Source organism: Tinamus guttatus, unplaced genomic scaffold (assembly GCF_059628265.1).
Source record: "Tinamus guttatus ecotype Peru unplaced genomic scaffold, ASM5962826v1 Tinamus_guttatus_pri_ptg001087l, whole genome shotgun sequence".
Classification (NCBI taxonomy): domain Eukaryota; kingdom Metazoa; phylum Chordata; class Aves; order Tinamiformes; family Tinamidae; genus Tinamus; species Tinamus guttatus.
In genome coordinates, this window is record NW_028289621.1 from 792,900 (window position 1) to 805,485 (window position 12,586).

The following is a 12,586-nucleotide window of genomic DNA, read 5'->3' on the forward strand; positions in this document are numbered from 1 at the left end:
ACCAACTTGATGACCACGGGCTCAGGGACCCTCTGACCCAAAAGAAAGAGGGAGTTGCACATACACAGTTACCTAAAAGTCATGAAGGACAAGAAAACCCATCCTGTAACAGATGAATTATAATATGCAGTAGATAGGTGGAATCTGTTAACAGTAACTGTATAAATAATGAGTATACCAAGCTGTTTGGGGTGCCAGTTTTGTGGAATCTAGCACCCATCTCTGCCCAGAAATGACTTAAATACTTTGACCCTGTGTGTGCTTATTGCACAGCGGGTGATGACTCTGTTTTAGGGACAACCACCACAGTATTCCAAAGTTAAGGCTGAAGTTCTGATCCCAACTCTTCGTGTCACTCGGGACAGTTTTCCAGAGTGACCAAATTTCATTTTCACAAGTGCCTTTAGAGCGAGTGAACTTGACATGCAATTACTTGCTGTGAGCCTTTCCTCCAAACATGATTTGATATCAGAAATACAAATGACTTAGCGAAGGTCAAGCTCATCTGACTGCATACATGCTTCAGCCATCCCATAGACATCTTATTTCACCTGGGTCTCAAGATACAAGTCTGTGAAGATTCTGTGTATCATTTTCAAATTTCAAATTTTCAAATCTAAAAAAAAATCTTAAATCTGTATTGAGGTATTTAAATTACTGAACTATTTAAATAATTGGGGTATTGGTGGCTGGAGGCCCTAACTTGTGGTTAGCATGTAAATGTCTCTCTCCTTGCAAAGCTGCAGTGAGATCCCTGTGGCCAGGCAGGGCTGGGACCTAACCAGCTCCTTCAGGAATTGCTTACAAAGGCAACTACTGTTTTAATGCTTGGCTTAAAAAAGGTCATTATTTTTATTACTTAAAATATTCATATGTTATCTGAAACACACCCAGTAACTTGGTGATGATAAATCCCCACCACTGTAAGTAGAGCTGTTGCTAGAGCAGCACACTTGAAAACAGGCTGTCCAGAAAAGAAAAAAGGACAGTAAACAGCCAAGAAAATTATTCCCTGCAGAAGCTTTCCTTGGACCTGTTCCTTTTTACTCATGCTGCAGGGAACGCCAAAAAGCTAGGTCAGGGTCACAGGCCATCTACAATTCAATATAACTGAGTTACAATCTCACAGATCCTCTTCTGCCTGAACAAGAATCCCGTGTTAAATGGAAAAATTTCCTGAAAACAAGAGTTTAAATCAGGTTAAATGCAGCAAGTGGAGAAGGCCTTTGCAGCTCTTGTAGACTGCCTGCTCAGGAGCGCCTGAGGCCTCCAAGAAGAGGCTCTGCCATAAATGATGCTATCTACCTGTTTGTATCTCTTGCAAAGTGGCATGCAAACAGCGGGCAGTTTGGTCAGTAAGCAAGGGAGAAGATAAGGATTTTGCACAATGCACCAGTCCTGGATGCTGCAGGGAGTGCAGGGGTCTGGTGGCCCATTAAAACATAAACAAAGTGCACTGGAAGGCACTGTTCACCTTTAAGTATTTAACAAGGTCCCCTGGGACTTCCTTAGCTCCTGCTTGAACCAGCTGGCAGTACTGGAAGAATTTGTGCAAATGCATGTCCTGGAAGAGAAAAAAAATCAAATTCAGTGCAACAGCCTCAGTCTTTCACAGCTCCTACAACTTCTACCTGCAAATCCACTGGCTTAGCTGCAGCAGCAAGCCCCATGTCACCAACCCTGGCACTGCTCGAGTCCCCCCTGTGCCTTCTTCCTAGGCTACAGCACTGCTTCCCAAGAACCTTGGGAAGCCCTTCCCAAGGTCCTCAGTCACTGCCACCCTCTAGCTCCCAACCAATCCAAGAGGAAGCACAAATCGCTGCCACGTTAAAATGTTGCCCTGATTTCACCACCCTCAGTTCTGACCCCATCCAACAGCAGCTTGGAGAAGCAGAACCAGCAAGACCCCAAGCCAGGCTCAGATGACACTGCAAACAAATTGCAGTGGATGTACATGATGCCGACGGTGTCCAGCACAGAACAAGGAGCCAGGCCGAGGGCTCTCCCTGGGGACAGCGAGGATGGGAGAGGGCCCGGAGCACGTGTGGGGAAATCTGCACTTCGCAAGAAGCGCGGGGAAGTACATCACCACCACAGGGCAGCACTGCACGCAGCGACCACACAAAACCGCCTCAACTGATTTCAAAGCTAAATTAGGGCTCTGCTTTCTTGTGAAAAGTGTCTGCTGTTGTCAGAATATTTTTTCCCCCCTTAATTTAGTGAAGAGACAAATCCCTGGGGAAACCTCCCACCTCCAGCAGCTCTTTACTCTTTTGCATCATCTAAGCAGCTTTTTTGCTCAAAGATTTTCTTGGTCGTGCCGGCTGCAGTGCAATCAGCCAAGAAACACCAACCTCTCCTGAGGCTCGGTCACACAACCACCTTGTCACATCGACCCAAAGGACGGACTCCCTGAAAGTGATCCCAGATCTGCTAAAGAAATACCTCAGTGCTGCTCCACAAACCCGGGTACCCCCTTCCCACAGCCCCAGCAGCAGAGCTGCAGTGGATTCAGCAGTTATTTCCTCTGCATTTGTCAGAGTCTTTAAGAATGAGGTGCTCAACTTACCTGGGTGTAAATGGTGGAGTTCAGAAGGATTTTGATTTTAAACAGTGGCTTTGCTCCATCCACCCACCTTGCATCCACACTGGACTGCTGTGAACAGACAACACCGGGGCATTTGGTTTCAGATTGCTGTGGGAAAGTGGTTTCATGCACAGATGTGTGATCAGAAGACATTGCGTGGGGTGGAGGAATAGGACACCCTCCAGCGCAAACACCAGTGATGCAGCTGTAGCTACACACCAAGTGTTGCACATATGTCCACCCAGTCTAGACGGTCTCAAAAACAGTTTAGGCAGCCCTCGTAAGCATGGAAAGCAGAATAGAAGCATTCTGGCTCCCACCCCAATAACTGGAAGCTTCAAGGGTTTCACTGCAGTAGGAATCTTCCCAATCATGCTTCCCTGAACAGGTAACTGTGCTAAAAACATGCAGAAAACAAACACAAGTCCAGAATTTACAGATGTAACAAAAGCTCAGCCACTCTCTTTCTGTTATGTTTAAGCCCCAAAATGAGCTTCCTACCCTTCGTGACTCCGTGTCTCCGAGGCCCAAGTAGCCAGGTGGAAGGTTGGATGAAACAGGCAAATGCTGCTCCAAGGTGATAATCCGTCCATCCTTCAGCAACGGGACCCAGGCGAATCCCACTGTGGAGGCAATCAGTGGTCCATAATTAGTACCCCCAAGTGATGTATGTTTGTCTCAACCTTCAGGAAGAGTTGTGTCTCACTCTGAGGAGGTCCAACCCACAGCAGCGCAAGTGGCTTCAACTAGGCTGGGATCGATCATGTCAGCCTCGTTAAAGCACATTTCACCCGAGGACTTAGCGTTTGAAATCAGACACGGCACAACCATGATCTCAACAGCTCAGAAGTGGGTTTCAGGGACAGAAAAGGTGCATAAGGCTCATTAGGATGAGGGTTGCTCAGTTGCCTGAGGACTGGCTGCAAGGAGTCCCATCCAACCTGACTTGGGTGAGCTCAGTCACCTAAACCATGTTCAATGAAGGCAAGATCGGCCCCTGATCTTATGCCAAGCTTTTGTTGGTGACTTGACTCACAAGAGGACTCATTGCTCTTTGATGAAAACCAAGTCAAGACACAGAAACAGCTGTCACGGTACAGCAAAAAAAAAAAAAAAAAAAGCTTTAGTATACGCTGAAAGCTGTATACTGTGTTTTAATCCAGTTTAGATTCATCATTTGTATTAGGTCATTTGAAAAAAAAGAAAATTCAAAAAGCTAGTATTTTCATCAAATATTTTTTTCACGTCCCTACATTTATTCCATTTTGGACTCCTACATTCCAATAGAAGCAATTTAAGCAGTGAACATACCTTGAGTTTCGACGGTGTCTTGTTTTTTCGATGTTGTCTTTGTATTAATTTCACAGCTGACATGATAGAAGGTGAAAAGCAAATGATGCTTTTGATGGAGGTGAATTGGAAGCTCAATTTTAATCTAAAATGATATCATGATAGATAAGACTGTATTTTTAACTGTGGAGTAATACTTTAAGTTCCATTTTTATTTCACAAAAGTTATGCTGTACTCAGTTACACAAGACATGTTTCTACCCATCTTAGATAACTCTTGGCTAACATTTCCATTGCATTTGCACGTTACTTATTAATGGGGGTGTGTGATTGGAGTGCACAAAGCGTGACAATAAAGACAGCAGAAAACAAGCTGGCATTAAGAATTGAGAAAGTCAAAAGGGCTTTGTTGAGCCCTTCTACTGAGACAAAGGCCTGGTGTTTATTTTTGCCCAGCCCTGGAAAAAGAGGTGTCCTAAAAAGCCATTTGACTTTGCAGAATCCAGGCAGGTTTGTTATTTCTCTGTTTTGATTTTACCTCATCATAAAACTCTGGACTTTGGTTGTGATGCAGCACAGCAGCATATGCATTTGTAGTCAAGAGAGGGCCTCCAGGTTTGCCATATATACACTGGAATGAAAAAGGAGAAGCTGGATTCAGGGCATCTGCCATGATGAACCACCCGATCAAATCAGAACAGGCAGCACCAAAGCTCAGTGTTTTCCTGTTGTCCTGCTCAGGACACTATAGAACTGCAAGCAAATGGCAGCCCCAAATCCCTAGAGGCAACAGGCACCCACCTTCAATGGCCTGGCATCAGCTTCGTCCGAATCCCTGAACTCAATGCACACAGCAATATTCCTTGCCTGAAATGAGGAAGGAGAATGAGCTATTGCCACAGATGAGCAGTGCCACCCTAGCCCATGCTCATCTGCCTGCAGTCGGCCTTCTGGGCTGCTCACCTTTGCAAAAACCTTCTGGTTCTCATACTTCAAATGCAAGGGGTAGACATAGAGGTGGTTTTTGTAGACAGTGAAGGGGTAACAGTATTTGGCAACTTCTGGGACGAGCTCCTCCACTTCAACTGCAATGTTCTCACAGCTCTTTTCAAATGGCTTTATAGGGATGTAAGAAGCCGTGACGCAGTCTAGAAGGGAAGGAAAACCCACATGAGCACACGGCTGACATGCTTGGTAAGTACAGCTAACGTGACAGGAAACCTGTGGGTCTGAAATTCGGTCATTGCTCCTGAGCACTCACTTCTCTTCAGCCAGAGTCTCGTGTGTGCTGACTAGGCAGCAGGATTTGCCCTGCCCTCTTTAGAGTGGTCAAAAAAAATTATCCTCTTGATCATGCAACATCTGTGGCATTAGCAATATTGAAGAAAGACGAGTGTGGGGGCACTACTAGTCTCTGCTCTCCTCACCAGCAGGAAGCAGAGCAAGAAAGTTGCTTTCCTGTAGATCTGGGCAAAGCCAGAGGTCTTAGGAACTACCTATGTCTGGGCTGGGGCCACTGCTCTCCCAATCTCTCATTGGATTTGCAGCTTGACACCTCCAGGAATTTGATCTATTAAATTTTGTTTTTATAAGTGATGCAAATATGACCTGAAGGAAACATCCATCGCAAGGGAGAAAGCAGCTCAAGTGATGGCCTTCAAAAAGAACCAAAAAAAAAAAAGAAGTCTACCAGAAAACTTTTCAGACAGAGGATTTGACTAGAGAATCTGTAACAGGCGCTGCCACAGTCCCAGGAGGTGGCACTGAACAGGCCACGAGTCCTTTCTTTGTCTTGGTTTCCTCATATGCAAAGCAGGGAATCACTGACCATATCTGTGAGGCCCTCTGGTGCTATAGATGAAAAATGCTACATGAGACTGCTGTAAAAATAACAGTAAAAGCAGACAGGGGTTTCCTTTAGATTTAGGATGTGCCAACCAAACTGCGAAGTTTATGCACCCCTAAAGTAAAGCTTTGGGTTTGGATCATGTCCCTTCACAGAATCCACCAGAGAGACTTAGAGGTCAGTAGTTGTCAGCAATGAGAGCCACTCATTTCTTACTGCAGCCATAAGATCCTGCTTTTTAATGGAACTGCAACCCCCTTCGATTAACACCAAAGGACCAGCACCGCCCGTACTTATTTTCAGATTCAAGGTCCTTACTTGTGAAGTCCAGTGGGATGTCTTTGATGACAATATTTAACTGGGCTGGAATGACTTGCAGTTTTGTCTTCTCTGGTCTGCATCAGGGAGAAAGCAACAAGAGCATGAGTCTGGAAAATTAATGTGCTGAAAAGATCAGCAGGGCTTTTTGTTACTCTGAGTATTTCAGAAATTGTCATCTCATGCTTACACTCACTGTTTAAAAATGTATATTAAAATGTCTACTCAGCCACTGCATCAGTCTCTTGCACTTACTTCTTATACTCTGCTAAAAGCTTCAGCATATCTTCATTTGAAAGCTTGCTGCTGTCTTGCTTGTACAGAGGGGAGAATTTTCCTTCAGAATCCAGAGTTCCCTGCGAGTCTTTAAAAACCGGCCTGCAAAAGGAAGGGGACAGATTTCCTCCATGTTGGTAAATCAGCAGATATCTGATATTTTTGACACATTGGGATGAAGGGCACTTTTTCTGGTGAGAGGTTCACTGGCTTGTAACTCTTCTAAATACCTCCAGGTCCCACCAAGCAGCACCCGGGTCTTTGCCTGTTGCATAAAACCACATGTGGCACCGCTCATTTCAGTCCCCTTCCTCTAAGGACAAATGGTAAATTATCTTCCCTGCTGCTCATCCCCATATAGGCCAAGATAAAGGCAGCAGGTATCTGTGTATTGCTGTGCACTGGCTCTCCAGAATGAATTGAGGAAGTGCATCCCCGAAACACACTCCCGAAGTGGAGCAGCAAATGCCACAGGAAAAGGCAGCTCGGGAATACAAGGGTGAGCAGTACACCCTGAAATCACAACCCCATGCAACAGTCATCTGGTGCCCCGATGTCACCACAGTTCCTATCAAACAGCAATGCAAAAACAGGAGGCAGCAACAGAGCGATGAAACTTGCCTGCAGCACCATCTCTATTAGGACAGATGTACTCTCACTGTGACTGATCACATAACAGGGAGGCAAAGGCAACACCATCTCCCAAGAGCATTAATTAAAGGAGAGAGAAAGATGGGAGAGCTGGTGGCTGCAGCTGGACCAGGAGCTCCTCCGCTCTTATCCCACCCCCAGCAACCGCGGGTGCCAGGAGGGCATTTCTGCACCAATTGCCATAGTAGAAAGGGAGATTGTAACTTGTCCCCAAGAATGTTCTGCCCTAATACCAGAAGCTACAGGTCAGCAGGAAGGTTACTGTCTTCCCAGCACTGTTTACTTCTCAATATTTTGTTTCTAATTCTAGACAGAGTATTTCAAGCCAATCCAAATTTTGCCTCAGGAATCAGTGTCAGATCCTGCCCTCTGTTGCCTCCACGCAGCTTCCCTGACTCCAGCAATCTGGCTCTTTGCCCGTTTAGCCCGATATCCTCCCGGATAACTCCCAGAGCAGCCAAAGGGCAGCCCGAGCCCGCTCACCTGGCAGCCCAGCCGAAGGGCATCCTGTACTGGCCCAGGCGGCTGCACACCTGCCTGGCCACCTTATGGACCTTCTGGGCAGCCTGCAAGAAACGACAGAGAAGGTCACCGTGCGCCCCGGCTCCCACGCCGTCCGGGAGGGAACAAGGAATGAAGGAACGTCACGCTCTCCGGGGAAAAGAAACTCTCTGTGTTCCACCATACGCAGACACAGAGCTTCACGATTGCTTAAACAGTTGATAGAAAAATCGCTGTCAATTCACAAGGTGCACATTTATTACTTTTGCAAAGATATAAAAGGCACAGTCATATTAAAACTCGATTCGACATTATACTGTCGGTTATAAGAGGCTAAGTAGTATATTTTCCAAATCTGACTGTAATTGGCTCATCCTTCACAGGCCTACAAAATGTTCAAAGGGAAAGCTAGCATTTATGAGCTGCCCTGACACACGTTAATTTTCCTGTTTTTACCAGCTGCAGCAAGGCTTCATCAGCTCTGCCTGGCACGGAGGCAGGACCAGAGCCTCTCATTGAGCATCGGTTGCATATGGTCCCCCATATGGTCACAGCACCCTCCACGAAGCATGAGGGAGGCAGGATGAGCAGAGAAAAGGGTAAAGCTTGTGCTTTGCTGCTACTAAAACACCCTGTGGCATTCCAGGGGGAATGAACTCAGAAATGCTCTGGGACACGGGGTGCTGCAGCACGACCCCTTTCTTGGGGTGTGAAGTGACCCACTTTGCTGCTACCTTGCTGATGTGCAATGGGGAAAGGCCTCCCTGCTCCAACTGCTTCACTCTTTCCAAAAGTCTTCTGTCTCCTTTTGGGGAAGGAACTGAGTTCCCCCAAGACAGCCTGGCTGATGCCAGCCTGGGAGCAGCACAGGTAGCAGGATGGATGAAGACCAATATTTGCCAGACGGAAAGTTAAAGAACAGTGAAAACATCCCGTGTTCCAGACCGCACGACTCCAAGGAGCAACAGGCAGCATCACTAAGAAGATCCTCCCACAGCCCCCCAGATACCTTTCCTGGGTCCGAGTTCTTCATGTACGGCTCTGCGCAGTGCGTGATGCTGCCCTGCAGCACCTTCTCCACGCGGGCCACCAGGAAGATTTCCACGTGAGGGTCAGTCACGGAGAAAACACCCTACAACAAGCAGACGGCAGGTTGTCAGAAAGCTGCCTGTACCATCGGACTTGGCACCCGGCCACTCGTTGCTCTCCTCCTGCAGCCCATGCAAGACCTGCTCAGCCCCAGCACCAACAGAGAGGCAGATGGAGGGGAGAAAGTCACTTTTTTACCCGCTTTATGTAGCGCAGACAGGACTCGGGGACTCCGTGCACGAGACTCTCGCCCGGCGGTCGCCCCTTGGAGCCCTCTGCCCCGGGTGCGGAGTTATCCAGCAACATCTCACGGACACACGGAGGGTTCAAGTCCACGTGGAAGTCAGCTGAAATCTTGCAATTATTTTTCAGGTCAAATAATGCCAAGCTTAGGAAAAAGGGCTCCACCTAGAAGTTTGATGGAATGCATGTGTCAAAAAGATGTATGGTACAGGGTCAAGAATATTGCACTGCTTTGCTCGCTGAGCTTGTCTTTGGCATCTGTTTGTCCCTTTGGTTTTTACCTTGAAAAGATTCTTACAAATACTGCATACTTATCTGCTCTATAAACACATACATTTTTTGTTGTGTATTCTTGCATTTTAGTCTAGTTAATTTAAACAAAGTTTATTTTAAAGCCATCAATAAATTAAGAGGGGAATCCATAGGGGTTATGTAACTGGTAAACTATGAGGTCAGGAAGAAAAGATGACCCCGATCCATCAGTTAAAACAGTTTATCCTTTGCAATGAGAAATAATTCAACTGAAGAGTGTTTATGTTCACATGCTGAGGACCACGTCACATGCCACTATCCCAAAGTAAATCAGCTCAGCACTGCCCCTCCTCAGCTATCTGCTATCAAGACACACAAGATGTTTGTTGGTCGCTAGCACTGGGGCACAGAAGGAAAGTCAGCACAAACCACCTCAAATAAAGCTCACAAACCAAGCTCAAATACAAGGTCAGGAGTGTTCTGGAGCTGCTTGTGTAAGACTTGCCCCTCGGGAGGCCATCTCACCCCAAGCTGAATGCGCTTTGAAGCTGTTGACCTTTGCAGCACAACACAAATGCTGACAGTTCTGCGTATTTTTAGTTCAAAAGACCCTAGCAGGCCTTCTTCCATGTAAAGATAAAAGCAAAGGCCCGAAGATAGCAGTGTTCCTGAGACATTACAGCATAACTTGGACGCATTACATCAATACTAAAAATGCTCTGATTAGCTCCTGCGCTGGGTGTGATTAGGGATTAATAACAGGAATCTCTGCTGTGGGCAGAGCCCTCCCCAGCTGAGCAGCAGTTTGCTGCACTGGCTGATCCCACGGGGACCGTGAGTGCCACTGTGCAACCATCATGAAAAAAGCTTTTGCATTTCTAACAAATACCACAAGAGGTGCCATTTGCAGAGACTGGGGACTCCCCGTGGCTCTGCCTGTCCTGGAGGGACTCAGGACTAGCCCACGTGGAACAGGGCTTGGGAGGGAAGGCTGGGAGAGCCTGGTCTGCTCAGCCTGGCGGAGCAAAGGCCAAGCAGGGATACGACTGCTCTTTACAGACATCAGGGGCTCAGAAAAGCCAGGGCAGAGCTTTTTAGGCTAAAGCACAACACTAGCATTAAAATAAATGCACATAATAAAATGGCCATGAATACAGCCAGGCTAGGAGTCACAAGAAGGTCCCAGAACAGGGAAACTCCTTACATGAGAGGAAATGAAATCAAACACAGCAGTGAGTGGTCTGGAGATTGTGCTTACTCATTTACCAACAGGATTTTAACAGGCGCCCTGAACCTCACTGACATGTGCTCCCGGTGCCACCAAACTGCTGGTCTCACAGTGGTCCCAGCTCCCGGCAGACCTAGGGCATGTCAGGACCTAGCATCAAGTTCAGGTCCCATCAGAGCTCATGGCAGAATAGGACATTCTTATCCATCCACATGAATCTGCCGTATGATTTTGCTGCTTGACAGGGGCAAGAAGGCAAAGCTGGTGATGCAGGAGCTCTCCTTACGTTGGTGGGTCCTCCTTCCGACCCGTCGTTGAGCTGGGCGAGGAGGTTGAGGGCCAAGCCCTGGCAGAGCACCACGAAACGCCTGCTGCACTTCTCCTCAAACGGCTTCACGTCCGGCTCCATTCCGGAGAAGTCCAGCCTCTAGACAGCAAACAAACAAGTCTGGCCTCATTAAAAATGAAAATAAAGCCCTGAATAATGTTAAGGGATCACATTACAGCCAATACGATTTACTATACTATACCAATTTTTTTTAAGTGGTACAAAAAGTACAGGACATTCACAAATGAGTGCCATTTGGTGATGTTACACAAATGCATTCAGAACATGAACTCATGAAGATGCATCATTTTTTAGCCATCTGGTTTTTAGAGCACAGAAAACTAAACCTCAGTATGATTTCAGTTCCTTCCTGCTTTGCTGTAACCCTGGGGATCTTCCCAAACACCATTTAGAGCTTGGGGAAGAAAGCAGAACATAAGCCGTCGTTACACTCAGAAAAGTATCTTCCACTTTGAAGATCTGACTACTTTAGAGATGGTCTCTGTGCCTGAAATAGAGAGAAGGCACAAGCCATTGGGATTGCGAACAACATCTCAAACCTCTCAAACCATAAGGTGTTTCTAGCACAGCAATAACCTGCACGGTTGGGAACAGCAAAGACTGCAGAACTGTCTGGGAAATCCAAATAGTCTTGGTTATAACCATGTATTTCCTAACCAAGAACATCCATGGCTGGTCCATACCTTGACACAAACCTCCTCAGACAGCAGACATCAATGCAGCCAAGACCCTGTGTGCAAGATCAAGATCCTCAGCCCTCACCAGAGCTGCTCTCCGCTGGACTAGGGTCACAGCCATCAAACACCCCAGCACAGCAGCACGTCCCCCGGGAGGACCTGGCACAATCCTGCTGGTTATTCCCCCTCGCATCCTGCAGAAACCAGCAGGCCAAACCCAGGGCGCTGCTTTCTCACAACCGCGTAGCTTCAGCAAAACAGGCTGCAATTGTTCATCCAATTCCTGGGAAAGTTTTCCCATTGTTCTTCCAATTTCCTTTCTAGAGGAAAGTACCTTGCAGGTATGTTTTCTCCCCCAGTTTTCTTAGCACCAGGCATGCCAGCATACACATAAACACCAGCATTCACTGGGACAGTGATCTTGGAGCTGTCACAGCAGCTCTTTGACCCACACCATAATGAAGAGCTCTGTGTACACAGAAAGGGCACACTCAGCTTAGCCCTAAATTTGGTTAGAAAAAAAAAATGTGTATTAGACTCTCTGTGTGCTCCACTGAAGGATATTTCCACTTTTAACATCTGAACTAGAATATAGAAAACTTTTCAAAATTTCTCTTCAAAAAAACCTCCTGCATGACACAAAAAATAAAAGATGAGCCTGGGACCTAAGGAAATAGCGAGACAAAAGCTTGCTTGGTGTAACTAAAGCTTTCAGAAAACTAATTACACTTTCCCGTTCAACTAGAATGTTCTTTTTCACAGGTGTGAACAAGCTAAGGCACGCCAGAAACAACGAAATAACTTGGAACAATTCTCTAAAACCGTGCTAACAATTGCAACTCCTTCCACTGAAATCCCACACCTGGGCCTGGGCAGAGAGGCCAGCAAAGACGCCAAAGCTGAGAAGAAAGCAGTGATGCTCCAGTGCAATGACAACAGCATGCGGTATTCTTCAAACTTGTATTCCACCCTACATTTGCCAGCTCTCTGGAACATGAGGCTGTTCCTATAAATCCCTGTGATCATGTCTAATGTCACAGCTCTGTATTCTGGTCGTGCTGAGCCCATGCAGCAGAGAGGTCCGGAGGATGGATTTGTCATTCAGCAGCATCAAGGTGCATTATATAGAAACCAGGAAAGCTGGAAGGAGGCCACCCAGGGAACTGTTGTGTCCCTTTTTCCAGCTGAGCATGGACACGTGCAGTTCTTCCTGCCACAGCAGGGAGGTGGGCACAGACCCCTGCTTGTTGCACTCCTTGGCAGGGCATGGGCTGCACTT

General features: G+C 46.8%; 1 protein-coding gene across 1 annotated transcript in view; it reads right to left on the reverse strand.

Annotated features, from left to right (window-relative positions):
- DOCK11 (dedicator of cytokinesis 11) overlaps positions 1-12,586 on the reverse strand; it is a 73,303-nt gene that overhangs the window by 34,878 nt on the left and 25,839 nt on the right. The window contains exons 11-23 of the mRNA XM_088538473.1: positions 10,568-10,708; positions 8,757-8,966; positions 8,479-8,601; positions 7,452-7,534; positions 6,297-6,419; positions 6,042-6,118; positions 4,841-5,025; positions 4,679-4,744; positions 4,416-4,508; positions 3,899-4,022; positions 3,089-3,210; positions 2,570-2,656; positions 1,475-1,564 (exon numbers count right to left, since the gene is read on the reverse strand). Coding sequence (XP_088394599.1) covers positions 1,475-1,564; positions 2,570-2,656; positions 3,089-3,210; positions 3,899-4,022; positions 4,416-4,508; positions 4,679-4,744; positions 4,841-5,025; positions 6,042-6,118; positions 6,297-6,419; positions 7,452-7,534; positions 8,479-8,601; positions 8,757-8,966; positions 10,568-10,708 — 1,524 coding nt within the window. The remainder of the gene's footprint in view (positions 1-1,474; positions 1,565-2,569; positions 2,657-3,088; positions 3,211-3,898; positions 4,023-4,415; positions 4,509-4,678; positions 4,745-4,840; positions 5,026-6,041; positions 6,119-6,296; positions 6,420-7,451; positions 7,535-8,478; positions 8,602-8,756; positions 8,967-10,567; positions 10,709-12,586) is intronic.